The 22524-nt window shown below is 49.9% G+C and overlaps 1 protein-coding gene across 1 annotated transcript in view; it reads right to left on the reverse strand.

The window, feature by feature from the left end:
• Positions 1 to 22524, reverse strand: part of CFAP100 (cilia and flagella associated protein 100) — a 49961-nt gene that overhangs the window by 9240 nt on the left and 18197 nt on the right. Inside the window, exons 4-13 of the mRNA XM_066246767.1 lie at positions 18307 to 18407; positions 15771 to 15963; positions 13597 to 13664; positions 13354 to 13517; positions 13056 to 13136; positions 12435 to 12616; positions 12093 to 12125; positions 11914 to 12007; positions 9906 to 9954; positions 9675 to 9826 (exon numbers count right to left, since the gene is read on the reverse strand). Of these exons, the coding sequence (XP_066102864.1) occupies positions 9675 to 9826; positions 9906 to 9954; positions 11914 to 12007; positions 12093 to 12125; positions 12435 to 12616; positions 13056 to 13136; positions 13354 to 13517; positions 13597 to 13664; positions 15771 to 15963; positions 18307 to 18407 (1117 nt within the window). The remainder of the gene's footprint in view (positions 1 to 9674; positions 9827 to 9905; positions 9955 to 11913; positions 12008 to 12092; positions 12126 to 12434; positions 12617 to 13055; positions 13137 to 13353; positions 13518 to 13596; positions 13665 to 15770; positions 15964 to 18306; positions 18408 to 22524) is intronic.

Raw genomic sequence — 22524 nt, forward strand, 5'->3', positions numbered from 1 at the left:
TTGAGTTTTACAAGTTCTTTATAAATTTTGGTTATTAACCCCTTATCAGACGTATCAGCGAATATATTCTCCCATTTTGTGGGTTGTCTTTTTTATATTGTTAATGGTGTCTTTTGCTGTGCAAAAGATTTTTAGTTTGATACAGTCCCATTTATTTTGTCCTTTATTTCACTTGTCCATGGAGATATATATGTGTGTATATATATGTATATATATATATATGCAAAAATATTGCTATGAGAGATATCAGAGTTTACTGTCTAAGTTCTCTTCCAAGATGTTTATGGTTTCACACCTTATATTTAAGTCTTTTACCCATTTTGAGTTTATTTTTGTGAATGCTGTAAGTTGGTGGTCTACTTTCTTTTTTTTGCATGTACCTGTCCAATTTTCCCAACACCATTTATTAGACTGTCACTACTTCACTGTATGCTCTTACTTTCTTTGTCAAATATCAATTGTCCATAAAGGCATGGGTTTATTTCTGGGTTCTCTGTTCTGTTCCATTGATCTGAATGCCTGTTCTTATGCCAGTACCAAGCTGTTTTGAGTACAATGGCCTTGTAGTATAACTTGATATTAGGAAGTGTGATACCTCCTGCTTTATTCTTTATTTTTAAGATTGCTGAGACTATTCATGTTGTTTTTCGGTTCCGTATAAATTTTTGAAATATTCTATATCTTTGAAGAATGCCACTGATATTTTAATAGGAATTGCATTAAATCTATAGATTACTTTGGGTAGTATAGACATTTTAATGATGTTTATTCCTATCCATGGACACAGTATATGCTTCCACTTGTTTGTATCTTTCTTGATTTCTTTTTTCAATGTCTTATAATTTTCCGAGTACAAGTCTTTTACCTTTTTGGTTAAATTTATTCCTAGGTACTTTATTTTTTTTGTTGGTGTAGTAGTGAAGGGGATTGTTTCCTCAATTTTTCTTTCTGACAGCTTATTGTTGGTGTATAAAAATGCCACTAATTTCTGAATATTAATTTTATATCTTGCCACCTTGCCAAATTCATTTATCAGGTCTAGTAGTTTTTTGACTGAAACTTTAGGATATTCTATATACAGTATCATGTCATTAGCAAATAATGACAGTTTTACTTTTTCTTTTCCAATTTGGATGCCATTTATTTCTTCTTCTTGTCTGATTGCTGTGGCTAGGACTTCCAGAACTATGGTGAATAAGAGTGGTGAAAGGGTGCACCCCTGCCTTGTTCCTGATCTTAAGGGGATTGCTTTTCATTTTAACACATTGAGTATGATGTTGGCTGTCAGTTTGTCATAGATGACCTTTATCATGTTGAGGTATGTTCCCTGTATTTCCAGTTTGCTGAAAGTTTTGATCATAAATGGGTGCTGAATTTTAACAAATGCTTTTTCTGCATCTAGTGATGTAATCGTGTGGTTTTTATCTTTTATTTTCTTCATGTGATGAATCCCATTTGTGAATTCATGATTTGTGAATATTGTACCAACCTTGCCTACCCGGAATAAATCTCACTTGATCATGATGTATGATCCTTTTAATGTATTGCTGGATTCAGTTTGCTAATATTTTGTTGAGAATTTTTACCTGGTTTTGGAATGAGGATAATGCTTGCCTCATAAAATGAGCTTGGAAATCTCCCCTCCTTGAATTTTTTGGAATAGCTTAAGAAGGATAGGTGTTAGTTCTTTTTTGAATATTTGGTAAAATTCACCTGTGAAGCCCTCTGGTCCAGGACTTTTGTTTGCTGGGAGTTTTTTGATAACTGTTTCAATTTCATTTGTTGTAATGAGTCTGTTTAGATTTTCTGATTCTCCCAGATTGAATTTTGGAAGATTATATGTTTATAGAAATTCATCCATTTCACCTAGGTTGTCCAATTTTTGGCATATAGATCTTCATAGTATTTTCTTACAATCCTTGTATTTCTGTGGTTTCAGTTGTTACTTCTCCACTTTCATTTCTAATTTTATTTATTTGAGTCCCTCTTTATTTCTTGATGAGTCTGGTTAAAGGTTCATCAATCTTGTTTACCTTTTCAAAGAACCAGTTCTTGATTTCATTGATCTTTTGTTTTTATTTTTAGCCTCTATGTCATTTATTTATTCTCTGATTTTTATTATTTCCTTCTGCCTACTTCCTCTGGGCTTTATTTGTTGTTCTTTTTCTAATTCTTTTAAGTATAGGGTTAGGTTATTTTTTTTTTAGCTTTTTCTTGCTTCTTAAGGTATGCCTGTAATGCTATGAACTTCCCTCTCAGGACTGTTTTTGCTGTGTCCCATAGATTTTGGGTTGTTGTATGTTCATTTTCTTTTGTTTCAAGGAAATTTTTTATTTCTTCCTTAATCTCATTGTTAACTCATTCATTATTTAATAACATACTATTTAGCCTCCAAGTGTTTGAATGTTTTCAATTTTTCTATTGTAATTGATTTTTAGTTTCATGCCATTGTGATCAGAGAAGATGCTTGATGTGACTTCAATCTTCTTAAATTTATTGAGACTTGTTTTGTATCCTAACATGTGGTCTATCCTAAGAAATGCATCTTGACCACTTGAAAATAATGTATATTCTGTTGCTTTTGGGTGAAAAGTTCTGAAGATATTAATTAGATCCAATTGATCTAGTTTGTCATTTAAGGCTGCTGTTTCTTTGTTAATTTTCTGTCTGGAGGATCTATCCATTGATGTTAGTGAAATATTAAAACCCCCACTATGCTATTGCTGTCAATCTCACCCTTTATGTCCATGAAAATCTGCTTTATATACATTTAGGTGTTCCTATATTGAGTGCATAAATATTTACAATGGTTATATCCTCCTGTTGGATTGCTCCCTTTATCACTATGTAGTGACCTTCTTTGTTCCTTTGTTTTAAAGCCTATTTGTCAGATAGAAGTATTGCTATCCCAGCTTCTTTTCATTTCCATTTGCCTGAAATAGTATAATATTTTCCATTCCTTCACTTTCAGTCTATGTGTATCTTTTGTTCTGAGGTAGATCTCTAGTAAACAGCATATATGTCAGTCCTGTTTTCTTATCCATGCAGCTACCCTATGTCTTTTGATTGGAACATTTAATCCATTAAGTTAAAGATTATTATTGATATGTACTTATTTATTGCCATTTTATTCTTTGAACCTAGAATCCTCCTACTCTCGATTTTTTTTACCCTTTTCTCTTTTCATAGCAGGCTCCCTAACATTTCCTGCAGTACTAGTTTGTTGGTAATGAATTTCTTGAGCACTTTTTTGTCTGGGAAGCTTTTTATGTCTCCTTCAATTTTAAATGATAGCCTTGCTGGATCAAGTTGTCTTGGTTGTAGTGGGTTCTTGTTTTGCATCACTGAGTATTTCTTGCCAATCCCTTCTGGTCTAAAGTGTTTCTGTTGAGAAGTCAGATGTCATCCTTATGGGGGCTCCTCTGTAGGTAATTATTGCTTTTCTCTTGCAGCTTTTAGTATTCTTCCTTTGACTCTTAACTTTGGCATTTTAATTATGATGTGTCTTGGTGTAAGCCTCCTTGGGTTCCTCTTTAATGAGACTCTCTGTGCTTCTTATAGTTGTGTGATTTTTTTTTTCTTTCATCAATTTATGGAAATTTTCAGCTATGATTTCTTCAAACAGGTTCTTTAGCCCTGTTCACTCTCTTCTCCTTCAGGAACCCCTATGATGTGGATGTTGTTTTTCTTCATGTTGTTGTAGAGGTCTCTTAATGTTTCCTAAGCCTTTTTGAGCCTCTCTCCTTTTTCTGCTCTGCTTATGTGCTTATGTTTATCTTTTCCTCTGAATTGCTGATTTGATCCTCCATTCAGCCTCCTTCTGTTTCCTTCTAGTGCAGTCTTCAGTTCTGATATTTGTCATTTCTGACTGGTTATTTTTGTATGATTTCAGTGTCTTCTTTGATGCTTGCTATCTTTTTGTTTAAGTTCTCATTGTGATCATCCATTGTTGTTCTAAGATCCTTAACCATCCTAAAAGTCTTTTTTTTTTTCTTTTTTTTTTTGTAGCAGAGACAGAGTCAGAGAGAGGAACAGATAGGGACAGACAGACAGGAAGGGAGAGAGATGAGAAACATCAGTTCTTCATTGCAGTTCCTTAGCTGTTCATTGATTGCTTTCTCATATGTGCCTTGACCAGGGGGCTACAGCAGACTGAGTGACCCCTTGCTCGAGCCAGCAACCTTGGCCTTGAGCTGGTGAGCCTTGCTCAAACCCGATGAGCCCGCGCTCAAGCTGGCGACCTTGGGGTCTCGAACCCAGGTCCTCTGCATCCCATTCCAATGCTCTATCCACTGTGCCACCGCCTGGTCAGGCTACTGTTTTTTAAATTTTAAGATTTTATTTAGAAAATTAACTTTAACATGGTATCATTGATCAATAAGAGTACATAGGTTTCAGGTAAACATTTTTATAGCATTTGAACTGTTAATTATGTTGTATACCCATGACCAAAGAGAAATTATTTTCCATCACCTTATATCGGTCTCTCTTTACACTCTTCCCCCCAACCCCCTTTAACCCCTTCCCCCACGTACCCCTCCCCTGGTAAGCACTTCACTTTGATCTATGTCCATGAGTCTTCAGTTATATATCCCACATATGTGTGAAATTATACAGTTCTTAGCATTTTCTGATTTCATTCAGTATAATGTTCTCAAGTTCCATCCATGTTGTCATAAATGTCACTATGTCATCATTTCTTATGGCTGAGTAGTATTCCATTGTATATATGTACCACTTCTTCTTTATCCAATCTTCTATCAAGGGACATTTTGGTTGTTTCCATGTCTTGGACACTGAATAATGTTGCGGTGAACACGGGGATTCATGTGTCTTTTTTATTTTCTGGTCGATTAAATTTAACAGAGTGACGTTGGTTACAGGGTGAAAGTCATAGTTAACATTGTTCAACTAGAGTACATAGATTTTGGGCAAACATCTCCACATCATTTGGACTGTCGATTATGCTGTATACCCATCACCCAAAGTCAAATCATCCTCCATCACCTTATATTTGTCCCTCTTTATGTCACTCTCTTCCCACTCCAATAACCACTGCACTCCTATTTCTGTCCAGGAGTCTTAATTTTATGTCTCACCTATGTATGGAATCATACAGTTCTTAGCTTTTTCTGATTTACTAACTTCACTCAGTATAATATTTTCAAGGTCCATCCATGTTGTTGTAACTGATACTATGTCATTTTTTCTTATGGCTGAGCAGTATTCCATTGTATATATGTACCACATCTTCTTTATCCAATCCTCTAGTGAAGGGCACTTTGGTTGTTTTGGCTACTGTGAATAATGCTGTGATGAACATGGGGGTGCATGTTTTTGAGTTTTGGGGGTATATACCCAGTAGAGGGATTGCTGGGTCATATGGTAGTTCTATTCTTAATTTTTTTAGGAACCACCATACTTTCTTCCATAGTGTTTGTACTACTTTACGTTCCTACTAATAGTGAATGAGGGCTTTTTTTTCTCTACAGCCTCTCCAACACTTGTTATTACTGTCTTGTTGATAATAGCTAATCTAACAGGTGTGAGGTGGTATCTCATTGTAGTTTTGATTTGCATTTCTCTAATAGCTAGTGAAGATGAGCACCTTTTCATAAATCTATTGGCCATTTGTATTTCTTCTTGGGAGAAGTGTCTATTCATGTCCTTTCCCTATTTTTAATTGGATTGTTTGTTTGTTGCTGAGTTTTCTGAGTTCTTTATATATTTTGGATATTAGCCCCTTATCTGAGCTGTTGTTTTCAAATATTATCTCCCATTTAGTTGCCTGTTTGTTTTGTTGTCAGTTTCTTTTGCTGTGCAAAAGCTTCTTAGTTTGATATAGTCCCATTTATTTATATTTATCTTTTTTTTTTTTTTTTTGCATTTTTCTGAAGCTGGAAACAGGGAGAGACAGACAGACTCCTGCATGTGCCCGACCGGGATCCACCCGGCACGCCCACCATGGGGCAACGCTCTGCCCACCAGGGGGCGATGCTCTGCCCATCCTGGGCGTCGCCATGTTGCGACCAGAGCCACTCTAGCACCTGAGGCAGAGGCCACAGAGCCATCCCCAGCGCCCGGGCCATCTTTTGCTCCAATGGAGCCTTGGCTACGGGAGGGGAAGAGAGAGACAGAGAGGAAGGCACGGCGGAGGGGTGGAGAAGCAAATGGGTGCTTCTGTGTGCCCTGGCCGGGAATCGAACCCGGGTCCTCCGCATGCTAGGCCGACTCTACTGCTGAGCCAACCGGCCAGGGCTATTTATATTTATCTTTGCCTTTACTTCTTTTGCCTTTGGGGTCAGATTCATAAAATGTTCTGTACAGCCAAGGTCATGAATTTACTACCTATGTTTTCTTCTATGTAATTTATTGTTTCAGGTCTTATATTTAGGTCTTTGATCCATTTTGAATTAATTTTTGTGCAAGGGGACAAACTGTAGTCAAGTTTTATTCTTTTGCATGTGGCTTTCCAATTTTCCCAGCACTATTTATTGAAGAGTCTTTCTTTTCTCCATTGTGTGTTTTTTACTCCTTTATCAAAGATGATTTGCCCATATATATGTGGTTTTATTTCTGAGCTCTCGATTCTGTTCCATTAGTTTCTGTGTCTCTTTTTCTGCTGATACCACATTGATTATTGTATCTCTGTAGTATAATTTAAAGTCAGGTATTGTAATACCTCCATCTTTGTCTTTTTTTCTCAGAATTACTTTTGATTATTTGGGGTTTTTTATGATTCCATACAAACCTGATGATTTTTTTGTTCCATTTCTTTACAAAAAGACATTGGAATTTTGATGGGAATTGCATTAAAATTTGTATATTGCTTTGGGTAATATGGCCATTTTAACTATATTTATTCTTCCTATCTAAGAACATGGGATATTTTCCCATTTCATTGTGTCTTGTTTGATTTTCTCTAATAATGCTTTGTAGTTTTCAGTATATAGGTCCTTTATATCAGGAAAGGAGAGAGATGAGAAGCATAAACTCATAGTGGCGGCACCTCAGTTGTTCACTGATTGCTTTCTCATATGTGCCTTGACTGGGGCGCTCCAACTGAGCCAGTGACACATTGCTGGGCTCAAGCCAGTGACCGTGGGGTTATGTCTAGGATCCCATGCTCAAACCATTGAGCCTGTGCTCAAGCCGGTGAGCCTGCACTCAAGCTCGATGAGTCCATGCTCAAGCCAGCAACCTTGGGGGTTTGAACCTGGATCCTCAGCATCCCAGGCTGACGCTCTATCCACTGCACCACCACCTGATCAGGCATGCATGGTTAGATTTTAATCAAATGCTTTTTCTGCATCTATTGATATGATCATGTAAATTTTTTTCCTTTAGCTTGAAGATTGCTTTTCAAATGCAGAACCAGCCTAGCATAACATACCTGGAGAAAATCTCACTTGGTCATGGTATATAATTCTTTTTATATATTGTTGAATTTAGTATTTTGTTGAGGATTTTTATATCTCTGTTCATGAGAGATACTGGTCTGTAGTTTTCTTGTAATATTTTTGTCTGGTTTTGGTATTCGGGTAATACTGGTCATATAAAATGAGGATGTGTTCTATTGCCTGGAAGAGAATGCACAGAATTGGTATAATTTCTTCCTTAAATATTTGCTAGAATTCATCTTTGAAGACATCTGGATATGAAGCTTCCTGTTTTGGAAACTTACTAATTGTTAATTCAATTTCCTCAATAGATAGGTCTGTTTAGATGGTGTGTGTGTGTGTGTGTGTGTGTGTGTGTGTGTGTGTCAGAGACAGAGAAATAAAGAGGGACAGATAGGGACAGATAGGAAGGGAGAGAGATGAGAAACATCAATTCTTCATTGTGGCTCCTTAGTTGTTCATTCATGATTGCGCTCTCCTATGTGCCTTGGGAGCCATAGCAGAGCAAGTGACCCTTTGCTCAAGCCAGCGACCTTGGGCTTCAAACCAGTGACCCTTGGGCTCAAACCAGCGGCCATGGGGTTATGTCTGTGATCCCATGCTCAAGCCAGAGACCCCGTGCTCAAGCTGGTGAGCCTGCACTCAAGCTGGATGAGCCCGTGCTCAAGCTGGCTACCTTGGGGTTTTGAACTTGTGTCCTCTGTGTCCCAGTCTGACACTCTGTCTACTGTACCACTGCCTGGTCAGGCTGTTGTATATATTTTTTAACTTTTTTTTTTCCTTAGGGAGGATAGTAGAGTTCATGGAAGTTAAAAGCATACACGCTGTGACTCCCCTGTAAATAAAGTGTTGGTGCTCTCATGATGGCTCAGCTGTGGGAGTGGTTCAGTTGGCCAAAGCCCAGTTACTAGACAGCACCTCCAGGAGTCTGCGAGACATGTGTGAATACGTGTGTACTCTCACCAGGTTCTTGGAATCTGGGAGGCTGGCTCTCTCCAGCTCATTTCTGTGTGTGTCTCTGCTGCCTCCCAGCTTTTTAGGAAACACAATCTTGCCTGAGAGCTTGTGGTTTCATAGAACTGTGGAGACTTCCAGCAGGAGTTTCTTTGTGGCAGGACATGGGCCAACAATACATGGGTATTCAGGAACATGGTTTCTCCATGGGACAGCAAAGCCTTGAGCTGGCTTCTACCTCAGGGCCTTTGTACTTGATTTTCCTCTGCCTGGCACCCTTTTCCCAGATCACTGTCTTGTTGGCCATCACTCAGGAAGTGCCTGACTCAAATGGCATCTTCCCCTGGAAGCCTTCTCTGCTCTCCTCAATCTGTGCCACCGTCCACTTAGCCCAGGGGTCCCCAAACTTTTTACACAGGGGGCCAGTTCACTGTCCCTCAGACCACTGGGGGGCCGGACTATAAAAAAACCCTATGAATAAATCCCTATGCACACTGCACATATCTTATTTTAAAGTAAAAAAAAACAAAACGGGAACAAATACAATATTTAAAAAAAAGAACAAGTAAATTTAAATCAACAAACTGACCAGTATTTCAATGGGAACTATGCTCCTCTCACTGACCACCAATGAAAGAGCTGCCCCTTCCGGAAGTGCGGCGGGGGCCGGATAAATGGCCTCAGGGGACCGCATGCGGCCCACGGGCTGTAGTTTGGGGACCCTTGATTTAGCCCCTTCTCATACCAGTCTCTTAATTTTCTTTCGAGCCTGTGTCAGTATCTACAAGTCAAATCTGTGGGCCTGTCTGTTGTTTTTGGCCTCCACGGAATGTCAGCTCCATGAGGCAAGGCCTTACCTTATCCTTGGAGGACTTAGACCCAAGACTGACCCAGAACAGGTGCTCAGACTGTGTTTGGGAGTGAATCCCTTGCTCCGAACAGGCCTCACGTAGTGCCTGAGCCTGATCCTGCCCAGCCCAGCTCTCCTGGGCTTGCCATCAGCAGAATTCACCTGGGGTGGGTAATAGGTCCTTAAGATGTCCCTCTGGCTGCAGATCGCTCCAGTTTGGTGTGGCTCCACCTACGTGATCTACTACTCCCAGGCTGATCCTGGGTCTCCATGCCCTCAGCGTCCCTGCCCAATAGGACATGTGACCTCACCAGAGCCAGGCACAGACTTCAAATGGAATTTTCCAGAACACAGAGATCAGGGCTATGAACAAGGAGGGTGAGGGGGGGGACACAGTCCGGCTCCCAGTGGTTGTGGGTGTCACAGGATGACACTGCTCACTGGCCTGGGCAGCCCTTCTCGAGACTTACATGCGGGCCTGTGTGTTTTTCAGGGAGAAGCTCAACTCCTCCAAGGTCTCCTCCATCTCCTGTGTGTTCTGGATCAGTGAGAGGTTCTGCTCCTCCAGCTCCGTGAACACATCCAGGAGCTGCTGGGGCTCCGTGAAGTACAGCTCCAGTGCCTGCAACCAGAGCTGTGGGTGTGTGTGCAGAGGCAGCGCGCTGGCTCCCGCAGGCCCTGCCCCCTGTGGGGCCACTGACCTCCTCCTCGCCGTCCGGGTCCTCTTGCACAGGGACGGCCGAGCTGGGCCTGCGGAGAGAGGGGAACGCAGGGCCCCGGGCTCAGCCTGGGCTGTGGTGCCCACCCCAGTGGTGAGGACTGCAGCATTTCTACAGAGTCTCTCCACCCCAGACCCTGTGTCCCCTTGTCCACTGCACCAGTGCCCAGGTGGTGGCACCAGCTTCCTCTTGGTCCCCCTCTTACACCACAGGTAGGGAGATATTTTCAGGTTTCAAAGAATTTATGTCCCTCCAGTTAGAATAAAAGTAGGCCTCCACCCGGGAGCTGCCACCCTCCCCACCCTCGCCTCACCCAGAGCCCGAGGTTACTCTGCTCCTGCCCTACAAGCACCTTTCTTGTCTCTGTAGGTGCTAACCCTGCCTCAGGGCCTCGGCACTGTGGCTCCCACTGCTGGGGCTGCTCCTCTCCATTTGCTATCCTGCTTTAAGAAACCACTGGCAGGGGCTTTTCTGTCCATCTCCCTATAAGGCCAGGAGCCGCCATCGTGGCCATTCACATGCAGGTTCCCATTGGATTTGGACAGACGGTAATGAAACAACGGAGCCAATAACTGGTGGGCCATCAACTTTAATCCTAGCTTGCACCCGACGGGCAAGTAAAAACACACACTAGGCTCCAAAACCCACTCATTCAGTGCTCACAAAGCTACTGCCTTATCCGAGTTTCCTAGAATCAAAGGTTTCTAGCTCACCAGCCTTAGTCACCTCTGCAGCCTGCTAGCTTGCCCACAAATTGCATGAGCCAATCAAACTCTTTCTCTGCCCTGGCTTCAGGCCTGCCAGCCACCTGCCCAGGCTCCCACGTGGCTCTCCAGGCCCTCACCCCGCTGGCCCAAGGCGGTCCAGACTCCATGGGGCAGGTGAGCACCCTGGCGGTAGCCCTGGCACAGTGAAGACAAATGCCAGACGACCATGAGATGCTGTGGTCGGTGCCCTGCCCCATATTCACATCTTGTGAAGTTTACTCCAGCAAGCATCGAGAGGCCAGGGGTTAGACAGGCTTGAGCCCTGGCTACAGGACTGCCCTGGACCCCCTGGCACTGTGGCTGATGGAGAGAGAGTGAGGTGGGCGGAGTCAGCTCCCTTGTGAAAGGAAGGGTGGGCGTAAGAAAATCGCCTCTGCTTCTGTTGAGGTTGAATCATAAACACATGCCAGTACACCTTTGCCCTACACAGCCACCTCGTGTGATTTAACATGCTGTTTACTTAAAAAGGGAAATAATGAAACTCCTCACAATGCTGCCCGGGGTTCCCTGGGCCGGCAACCTGGAAGGAGGTGCGCAGGGACTGGGGGTTAAGACTCCTTAGCGTATTCCTTCTATAGAACTGTAATTTGTGAACATTCCAGTGAGAAAGGAGTGACCGGGTGACCCAGCAGCTAGACACGTGTCTGTCCGTTCTACGAAGCAGGTGGGGTGGGTGGGGGACAGCTCTGGCTGCAAGCGGAAGGCTGGAGGGACAGGTTTGCACCGGCCCAGGGATCTGCTTGGGGTTTCTGTTTGTCCCTCACCATGTTTTTAGAAGATTTGAAAGTAACTGTCACGCTTAAATCTGGGTAATTTTATAAAGAAGCCTTAGACTTCCGGCTTCTCTTGAATGGCTCTGGCCTGTTTCCGCCTGGGGCAGCACCCCCTGGCCACAGAGGGCTGGTGGAGGACATGTGCCATCCTGTTCCGTGTGCCCACCTGGCTGCCCTTACCTGTTCCTATTTGACTAGTCAATCAGCACCCAAGTGGGCCACCCCAGGCTTAAGTTTCCCGAATCGCACAGAAACAAACCTTTCTTAAGAAAGCCTCTTCTTTTACAGCTAAGTCTGACTTATATACTCGCCAGGCTGGCAACAGCCCTTCCTCACACTCACCCCTTCGGGGAGTCTAGGCCCATTCTGGGCGCCTCTGTCTTGGAGCCATTAGGGAACATGCCCCACCACACCCCAGCCACCTTGGCAGCTCCCCCCAAGCCCACTCACCCATTGGGCTGACTCTCCTGGTCGAGGCCGATGGCGCTAGACAGGATCCTCCCTGCCCGTATCACCTGCAGCACTTTCCAGAGTTTCTTTGGGCCTTGCCCCATTGGAGGAAGAAGGGGAATAGTTTCTATGTGCCCCCACCCAGGGTGGGGCCCCTCCAGCCTGGGGTGACCACATACCTTTGGAGCTTGTCTTGTACCTGATCCCTGGTCCTATAAGAAGCAAAGAAAGGTACCAGATGGCCATGGCTGCAGCCAGGCCTACAGCCGCACTGCTCGAGACCCCTCAGGAACAGAAAGAGAGGATGAAAGCCCCTTGGGTTTGAGTCGAGAGCCAGCCCCGCTTCCCCAAGCAGGTGGGTGGGCTGAGCCACGAGTGGCTAAGGGGCAGCTGCTGCCCCAGCTAGGGGTCTGCAGAGCATGGAAAGAGCCACATCCACAGCCTGGACACCCCCAGGGCTTTCGCTAGCTGGCACAAGGTGTGTAGGGGGACCAAGGGGTCTGTCTTCTCTTTTCGACTACCTCTGTCCCCTTGTGTGGAGATGACACTGTTCTCTTTGGGGACCTTGGCTGCCTCCTTGGCCTGTTTGAGAGCCAGTTGCTTCTTCTCTTGTCCTTCCAGCCACTCCTTGGGTGACAGCTTGTACAGGAAATCCTTGTAGACCTTGAAATGATGCAGAGTGTCTTCAAGTTTGGAGATTTCACTAAGCCGGGGAAGGGGACGAGTCAAGTCAGGCTCTGCCCACTGGGAGGCCCTTCCAGGGGGACCGCAATGCTCCCTGCCTAAGAAGGGCAGGCACAGAAACACCGCTATGCCAGGGAGAGGATGCCCACCTTGCAGGGACCAATGTGGGTTATACCTCTAGGAGTGACAGCCCTCCCGGGGCTGAACCTGGGGGCCTTAAAGCCATGTGAGCCTTGTGTCTTGGTGGTGTGGCTTTGGGAAAGTCACTGAACTTCTGGCCTTAGTCACCTCGTTTGGAAGATGGGTAGCAGCTTGGCAGGGTTTGGAAGCCCTGAGATGTTTAGGATTCCGTGTTAAAATGACGAGTTTGTGTTGTGAGGGGCCCCTTGGACTAGGGAAGACGCGGTGGGGGAAAGTGTGGGCAGGCCAGCCCAAGCCCAGCCTGCCTCTGACCTCACCTTTTCATGTTCATGATCTGGGTGGTCAGGCCTCGGATTTCGGTGACCTTCTCCAGCTTCAGTTTGGTCTCCTTCTCTGCCCTGGAGGGTGGGGTGGGGGCAAGAAGCCAGTCTCAGATTGTCAGAAGAGGGACGTCCACACTGTCCTGCGGCTGGCTGGAGGTGGGGCGCTCCCAGGGACCTGGTGTCAGGGGCGGAGGTGGAGACGAGGGCTGGGGCCGGGTCCAGGCTAGGCTGGGGGGGGGGGTCCCTGGGCAGACGGTGTGCGGCCAGCCAGCCCCTCTGGCCGCAGGCTCACGCTCTCAGGGCCTGCACCGAGTTGCGGTCATTCTCCCTGAGGAACTCATCAAACAGGGCCGAGTCCTTCTCCAGGGACTTCTCAGCCCTCTCCAGCTTTGCCTCCTCCTCGGCCTCCAGGAGTGCCAGTCGCTGGATGTCACTCTGCTTCATATTCAGGGCACGCTGGGGGCCACAGAGCAGGGGTCACCGTCCTCACTGGGGTAGCCCACCGGGTCCCTTTCACGGGAGCAGATGGGCCTACCTGGAGGAGGAACATCTGTCGTTTCTGGTTGATGTACTTGTGTATGCTATCGGACTCCCATTTTCTGTCTGCAGTGAGAGAAAGGAGACATCGGGGGTAGGCAGGCAGTGGGAGGGGACCAGGCTCACGGCTGAGGCTGGACACGGTATTGTGAGAAGTGAGGAGCCAGCCAGCTGCTCCTGGTTCAGTGCCATGAACGGGAGAGCGAGCGCTGTCTCCAGCAAAGGGAGAGAAGGCTCTGGGCTGTGTCACATCCACGTCTGGAGACAGGACCAGGTGGGAAGAGCCTCTCTTGAGGTCGCACTTCCCTCACCTGGAAGGAGACTCTGGACACTTTGCCCTGGAGGCTTCACCCAGCTGAACTTAACAGAATGCCTATTGCTCAGGAGCCGAGAGCAAAGGGGAGCAGCAGCATCTCTAGCTGGGGTGCCCAGCTTGGGCAGAGTCGAGTCTACACTGCCGGGGTGAAGCCAGGTGCGAGGAAATGAAGGTGGGCACCTGGAGGACCTTCCGAAGAACAAGCAGGGAGGCAGCACTCCGGCTCCAGGGCCGTGGGGCCCCCTCCTTGGCCTTTCCGGAGAGGAAGACCTGGACACTCCCCACCGTTGAAGAGCTCAGGGACTGTAGAAGGGACTGCAGAAGCACACGACACTCTGTCCTGTCTCTCAAGTCCCCTCTTTTCTAAGAGAAGCCGATGAGGCACAGGAGTCCCGATTTAAGGCTGGATGCCTGGCAGTGAGCCCGCCAGACCTCTGTCCGCCTCCTCAGCCTACCCTGGGCAAGGCCCTGTCCTGAAGGAGACCCAGTTCTTCCCTGAGAACCAAGGCTGGAACACTGACAAGTCTGTGTCCAAACCCCCTGGGTCCAGCCTTCCCCATCCAGTGCCACCTGCCTCTCCCAGGTCTCAGGAGTGGAGGCTGGGGGGGGAGGGGAACAGCTGTGCCGCTCCCCCCATGCAGCGCGTGGCACACCTTCATCAGAGCAAGTACAGGGCTCCCACCCGAAGAACAAACCGTGCATGTCCGGGGAGGCTAGCAGTTTCCTTACGTCTCTATTCACACTCACTACACCTGTAGTCCCGGGGGTTCCAGGGCTCTGGTCCCAACTTCTTCTTGCTAGCTTCGTGATATACTTTATCCTGTGTTCTTGCTAGCTTCGTGATATACTTTATCATGTGGTTGGTAGAGTATTAATGGATTTTCCACTTTTTTCTATCTACAGCAGTGGTTCTCAACCTTTCTAATGCCGTGACCCCGCAATACAGTTCCTCATGTTGCGGTGACCCCAAACCAACAAATAATTTTGGTGGCTACTTCATAACTGTAATTTTGCTACAGTTATGATTCGGAATGTAAATACCTGATATGCATTATGTATTTTCCGATGGCTTTAGGCGACCCCGCTGGGTTCGCGACCCACAGGTTGAGAAACGCTGATCTACAGTGTCTGACAACATTGAATCCCACAGCCATGAGGTTGCTCCTGTCATCAGCCAGGAGAGGAAACTGTGGTGCAAAGGATTTAGCTAACTTGCCCGGGATGGTGCAGCCATTAAAGCCGAAGCTGAGGTCCCAACCCAGGCAATCTAGTTCTACATTGACTCTGCTTATCTCCAAGTTAAATGCCTATACTTTATATGGCCTGCATTCACTGTGTGCATAATCAACACTCAGAATGCATGCAGTACTGGGCTTCGAGGGCTTTTAGACTTACAGTCCATCTGGAATTGATCTTTGTGATGCTGAAGGTAGGGACCAGACAGAGAACAGACAGAGAAGACCCCCCCCACACACTGCACCCCAGCCCTTCCTCTCCAAATGTTTTTTTGTTTTTTTTTTTTGACAGAGACAGAGAGTCAGAGAGAAGGACAGATAGGGACAGACAGGAAGGGAGAGAGATGAGAAGCATCAATTCCTTGTTTCAGCACCTTAGTTGTTCATTGACTGCTTTCTCATATGTGCCTTGACCTGGGGGGATATAGCAGGGCGACTGACCCCTTGCTCAAGCCATCGACCTTGGGTCCAAGCCCGAGATCTCGGGTTTCAAACCTGTGTCTTCCAGGTCCCAGTCCCACGCTCTGTCCAATGCGCCACCGCCTAGTCAAGCTCCAAGCGCTTTTAAAGCACGGCCCCATCGGGGGCGCAGATCAGACATTGGGGAGGGAGGAGCAGCACCTTTGGTCATGGAGAGCTTCCAGGCCGTCTGGTCCTGGAAGCTGCGCAGCTGCTCAGCCTCCGCGAGCGCCTCCTGGTCCTCAGTCTCGTCCTCCAGCTGCATCTCGCGCCGCAGGCTGGTGTGCCTGGCCAACACTCTGGATGAGTAGGTCATCTTCTCATGCACCCGCAGCGTCTTCTTCCGCTCCCGCTCCTGGAGGCAGGGCACATGGGGTCCCGCAGGGCCTGCCTCCACCCACACGCTCCCACCCCACCTGGACCGGGTCTCCTGTGGCATCACCCCGCTCCAAGGTCATGCGGACTTGCGGTGGTGGCGCGCGTTTAGCTGGGACAAGGTGGGCGAGGGGATGAGGCGGGGTGGGGGTGCGCACGCGTGCGCGCCGGCGAGGCTGTGGCACTGTGTGCACGGGGGAGCGCCCGGGCGCGAGGGTGGCAGGAGGGCCACCGGGTGAAGTCCAGTCTTCCCACCACTCAGATGTGCATCCTAGATCAGTAGTTCAGGGAGGTACACACTAAAAGATGATTCCTGGTTTATCTGAAATTCACACTTAAACGGAATGCCTTGTATTGTGATTTGCTAAATCTGACACCCCCCAGATTCAGGGAACTATGTCTTCTGAGTTTCCAGAAGAAACTTAAAAACCTGAGTTTGATCTTTAGTCAGTGTTGGGGCTCCTGCTGTCTTTGGGGGGGGGTGTACGACCCCCCACCTAACAATTCTCCACCTTGCCGCGCCAGCCTTTCACTTGGGCGGATCCCAGAATGGAGGGGGGGAGTTTGGGGCGTCTTCTTCCTGGAGGCCTAGTGAAGATGTCTGGCTACTGGGGTGCCCAACCCCTTCTGCTGTGCAGGCCCTGGGGGGTATCCGTGTCCCTCACAGGCTGGGTAGCCCAGCCCACCCCGTCAGCCCCTCACGTGAACTCTTCATTTGGTTCTTTTCTGGGCCAGTGCTATTTCCTGTGGGGCCTGGCAGGTGCAGAAACCGATGCAGCCTTTGAAGAAGACAGCTTAGGGAAAGCCCAGCTGTGCACGAGCCAGTGTGAAACTACCAGTTTGTACAGTGCTATATAATAATGAAGCTGGGAAAATGTCACCCTCTAGAATCCCAGGGGCAGAAGGTCTGTGTTTAGAAGCTATTGGGCAGCTGCTTCTGGTCACAGTGAGGTTGGGGGCTCTGCGGAGTGGGGTGGGGGAAAGTGTGAGATTGGGGGGTCTGTGCTGGACTGTGAGGTTGGGAGTGCTTTTGGAAGAAGGCAGTTAGCCCCAAAGCAGGGCCAAGTTGGGAAAAGAAAATCAAATCTACATTGGTAAGGAAAGAGAAAGGTGTCTCAGTCAAGGTCAAAGAAAGTCTGCGTGTGTGTTAGCAGTAGCTCCCTACTCTGGAGGCCTCAGGGAAGCCTGAGCTGCTCAGTGTGGCTCTTCGTGGGTGCTTCCTTCCAGGGCACGAGTGGGTGCACAGCATGGCAGAGGGGGAAACAATGATGGAGGGCTGGTGCCCCCCCAGAGTTTCTAGGCTAGAGGGGTGTCATTACTGGTTGGAGTTGCAGTGGGAGTCATTGCTCTAAGGCAGTGGTTTTCAACCTTTCTAACGCCGTGACCCCACAATACAGTTCCTCATGTTGCGGTGACCCCAAACCAAAAAATAATTTTGGTGGCTACTTCATAACTGTAATTTTGCTACAGTTATGACTCGGAATGTAAATACCTGATATGCATTACGTATTTTCCGATGGCTTTAGGCGACCCCGCTGGGGTCGCGACCCACAGGTTGAGAACCGCTGCTCTAAGGAATCTCAGACTCTGAGCTCTGAAGTGGGGTGGACAGGGTCAGCCCAGGAAAATGCTGAGGACACTGGCCATGAAAGTCTGACCAGAAACATGGCCTGTGGTGGCCACCTCCTAGGGGATGTGCGCACTGGGCGAGCTCTCTCAGCCTGGCTGCAGAGTGGCTTTGTCAGTGGCTGTGGTGGGGCGGGGCAAGGGCGGGTGGGGGTGGCGGGCTGTACGGGCACATGGGCTCTTGGAATGAGGAGGAAAGAGAGCGACTCTGCTAGGAGGCAGGGCTGTCCCCAAGGGACATACTGATGTCTATGTGCACTTGTGTGCATGTCTATGTGCACATCTGGCCTCTAAGAATCCCAACTGGAAGGCTGTGCAAGGCAGAGCAGTTGTGGGTGGGGGTTAATTTCCTGGGGGAGGTGAGAGGGTCCCTGAGATGAGCCTTGAAAGACAGGGAGAGCCCAGGGAGGGGATGGCATCTCACGCAGAAGCCAAGGGCTGGTAGCTGAGGCTGTGGCCACAGCGGCTCCAAGGAGCCCAACCTGACAAAGGCCCGGGCACAGTGGGGATGACAGTGGGTATGATGATGGCACAGGTCAGGGACCCGGAGCCAGGCTGAGTTTAGAGTTGACTCTGCAGCAATGGGGAGCCATTCTAGGGTAGAAGAGGGACGTGAACGCTCCTCAGAAACCTGGCTGGCTGTTGCCTGTGTGAGGGAAGAGAGAGCTGGGGGCAGGCCTTGGTCCTGGATACTCACTGAGCAGGACTTCTTCTGCTCCTGATCTCTGAGCAGGAAGAAATCCATGTCCCCAAACATGTGGAAAGGGTCAGCTGACTGGTGGGAGACAGTCGCAGACACTGGGGAGGGAGACACCTCATTGGAGAGAAGAGCCAGCGCTTCCCAGCTGATTTCTGCGTCTCTGGGGTCCCAGCGCCCTGCCAGCCCAGCACAGAGAGCTGCCACCAGAGCGTGAGTGAGCGGCATGTGCTGAGGGTCTAGCTCTGCCTGAAGTCTAGCTCCATCAGCCCACCCGTCTGGGTGAACCTGGTTGGAGTTAGGCTTCTGTCCCCGGCACCTGAAGGAGACCTCGTGAACACAGCCCCTCCTGTGTCTGCTATGTCCCTGGCACTCTGTCCTCTCCCATTTAAGTCTCAGGAGGTGAGAGCCTATCGACGCCTGAGTCGAGGTGCCTGCCTACGCATGGGAGGTGGGCACTCAGCTGACCATGCTTTGTCCTTGCAGGAGTCCCCCCAGCCTCCCAGGGAAGCCTGGGCTGGGGCTGGGTGAGGGGAATGTACCCGAGGCCTGGGGGGGGGGCAGTCCAAGGATTTGGGAGGTGGAGGCTGCCCAGCCTCCCAGGGAAGCCTGGGCTGGGGCTGGGTGAGGGAAATGTACCCGAGGCCTGGGGCGGGAGGCAGTCCAAGGATTTGGGAGGTGGAGTCCCCCCAGCCTCCCAGGGAAGCCTGGGCTGGGGCTGGGTGAGGGAAATGTACCCGAGGCCTGGGGGGGGAGGCAGTCCAAGGATTTGGGAGGTGGAGTCCCCCCAGCCTCCCAGGGAAGCCTGGGCTGGGGCTGGGTGAGGGAAATGTACCCGAGGCCTGGGGCGGGAGGCAGTCCAAGGATTTGGGAGGTGGAGTCTCCCCAGCCTCCCAGGGAAGCCTGGGCTGGGGGTGGGTGAGGGAAATGTACCCGAGGCCTGGGGGGGGGCAGTCCAAGGATTTGGGAGGTGGAGTCTCCCCAGCCTCCCAGGGAAGCCTGGGCTGGGGGTGGGTGAGGGGAATGTACCCGAGGCCTGGGGGGGAGGCAGTCCAAGGATTTGGGAGGTGGAGTCTCCCCAGCCTCCCAGGGAAGCCTGGGCTGGGGCTGGGTGAGGGAAATGTACCCGAGGCCTGGGGGGGGAGGCAGTCCAAGGATTTGGGAGGTGGAGTCTCCCCAGCCTCCCAGGGAAGCCTGGGCTGGGGGTGGGTGAGGGGAATGTACCCGAGGCCTGGGGGGGGGGAGGCAGTCCAAGGATTTGGGAGGTGGAGGCTGCCCAGGTCCCCCGTTCTGCTACCACTGTTCCCAGGGCTGGGAGAGAGGTCCCCACAGTTCAGTTCACAGCGTGTCAGGGAGGACAGAAGCCAGAAGGCACCAAATGAAGGGCTTAAAAATATGGTTGCTTTCTCCCCTTCCCCTTGACTTAAATGGAACAGGGTTCATTAAAAACAAAGCAAAACAAAAAATTCTTGAAAATGAAAGGGAATGAGACTAAACACACACACACACACACACACACACACACACACACACCAAAAAATGACCCCAAAACAACTTTTGCTTTGAATCAGCTGCTGGTAACATTTTGGGTGTATTTTCTTCAGTACTTTTCAATGCACATTCTTAATAGTTCCATATATTCCTTTATAAAAACACTCTGCCATCAGCAGCTGCCTGTGAGATGATTAATTATCTGTGGACCTCGGAAGCAAACAGGGAGGGCTGCAGCGACACAGCTCTGTCACTAGAGTGCACCTGCCACGACGCACACAGCAGTCCATGGCACCCAGATGGCCCCAGGACACTGTCGGCCACCACTGACTGGTTCTTGCAAACGGATTTCCCAAAGGGAAACGAGGCCAAGGGCTGTAGGAAGCTTCCAGGCTTCCGAGACGTGGTGACCCTCCTTCCAGAGGCCTGTCTCATTGTCCACCCTTACCAGCGGAAAGAGGGTACAGTTACAGCAAGTTCAAGTTAGGATTTTCTTAAAACACCCGCACACAAGATAGTTATTAATTACCAAGACACAAGGGGCTTTACTGTGGAGAAGCCTGGCAGGAGCGTCACTCAAGAGACCAAAGGGAACGCTGGCAGGAGAGAGGCGAGCACATCCCTCAGACACTCGTGCCTAGGACGCTTCATTCGCAGTCTGTCCTGACAAAGTGTAAAAAATTAAGTGCGAAAGAGAAGAATAAAGGTTGTTTGTTCCTTTGCCCAGCCGACGGGAGGAAGTCAGAAGGGGCTCCGGTCAGTTCTTAGCCTGGCTCCTGAGGAGGGAGTGGGGCGTGCACTGTGGCCGGAGATGACCCACAACAGGGAGGGGGCGCTGAGCAGTGCTTGCTCCGAGTCCATCAGGACCCACACAGGGAGGAACTGCTGAGCAGTGCTTGCTCCGAGTCCATCAGGACCCACACAGGGAGGGTGCTGAGCAGTGCTTGCTCCGAGTCCATCAGGACCCACACAGGGAGGGTGCTGAGCAGTGCTTGCTCCGAGTCCATCAGGACCCACACAGGGAGGGGCGCTGAGCAGTGCTTGCTCCGAGTCCATCAGGACCCACACAGGGAGGGGCGCTGAGCAGTGCTTGCTCCGAGTCCGTCAGGACCCACAGCAGGGAGGAACTGCTGAGCAGTGCTTGCTCCGAGTCCGTCAGGACCCACACAGGGAGGGGCGCTGAGCAGTGCTTGCTCCGAGTCCATCAGGACCCACAGCAGGGAGGAACTGCTGAGCAGTGCTTGCTCCAAGTCCATCAGGACCCACACAGGGAGGGGCGCTGAGCAGTGCTTGCTCCGAGTCCATCAGGACCCACAGCAGGGAGGGGCGCTGAGCAGTGCTTGCTCCGAGTCCGTCAGGACCCACACAGGGAGGGGCGCTGAGCAGTGCTTGCTCCGAGTCCGTCAGGACCCACACAGGGAGGGGTGCTGAGCAGTGCTTGCTCCGAGTCCATCAGGACCCACACAGGGAGGGGTGCTGAGCAGTGCTTGCTCCGAGTCCATCAGGACCCACACAGGGAGGGGGCGCTGAGCAGTGCTTGCTCCGAGTCCATCAGGACCCACACAGGGAGGGGTGCTGAGCAGTGCTTGCTCCGAGTCCATCAGGACCCACAGCAGGGAGGGGCCGCTGAGCAGTGCTTGCTCCGAGTCCATCAGGACCCACAGCAGGGAGGAACTGCTGAGCAGTGCTTGCTCCGAGTCCATCAGGACCCACAGCAGGGAGGAACTGCTGAGCAGTGCTTGCTCCGAGTCCATCAGGACCCACAGCAGGGAGGAACTGCTGAGCAGTGCTTGCTCCGAGTCCATCAGGACCCACAACAGGGAGGGGCGCTGAGCAGTGCTTGCTCCGAGTCCATCAGGACCCACAACAGGGAGGAACTGCTGAGCAGTGCTTGCTCCGAGTCCATCAGGACCCACAGCAGGGAGGGGCCGCTGAGCAGTGCTTGCTCCGAGTCCATCAGGACCCACAGCAGGGAGGGGCCGCTGAGCAGTGCTTGCTCCGAGTCCATCAGGACCCACAGCAGGGAGGAACTGCTGAGCAGTGCTTGCTCCGAGTCCATCAGGACCCACAGCAGGGAGGGGCGCTGAGCAGTGCTTGCTCCGAGTCCATCAGGACCCACAGCAGGGAGGGGCCGCTGAGCAGTGCTTGCTCCGAGTCCATCAGGACCCACAACAGGGAGGGGCCGCTGAGCAGTGCTTGCTCCGAGTCCATCAGGACCCACAGCAGGGAGGAACTGCTGAGCAGTGCTTGCTCCGAGTCCGTCAGGACCCACAGCAGGGAGGGGCGCTGAGCAGTGCTTGCTCCGAGTCCATCAGGACCCACACAGGGAGGGGGCGCTGAGCAGTGCTTGCTCCGAGTCCATCAGGACCCACAGCAGGGAGGGGCGCTGAGCAGTGCTTGCTCCGAGTCCATCAGGACCCACAGCAGGGAGGGGCGCTGAGCAGTGCTTGCTCCGAGTCCATCAGGACCCACACAGGGAGGGGTGCTGAGCAGTGCTTGCTCCGAGTCCATCAGGACCCACAGCAGGGAGGAACTGCTGAGCAGTGCTTGCTCCGAGTCCATCAGGACCCACAGCAGGGAGGGGTGCTGAGCAGTGCTTGCTCCGAGTCCATCAGGACCCACACAGGGAGGGGTGCTGAGCAGTGCTTGCTCCGAGTCCATCAGGACCCACAGCAGGGAGGGGCGCTGAGCAGTGCTTGCTCCGAGTCCATCAGGACCCACAACAGG

This window comes from Saccopteryx bilineata, chromosome 11 (genome assembly GCF_036850765.1).
Source record: "Saccopteryx bilineata isolate mSacBil1 chromosome 11, mSacBil1_pri_phased_curated, whole genome shotgun sequence".
Classification (NCBI taxonomy): domain Eukaryota; kingdom Metazoa; phylum Chordata; class Mammalia; order Chiroptera; family Emballonuridae; genus Saccopteryx; species Saccopteryx bilineata.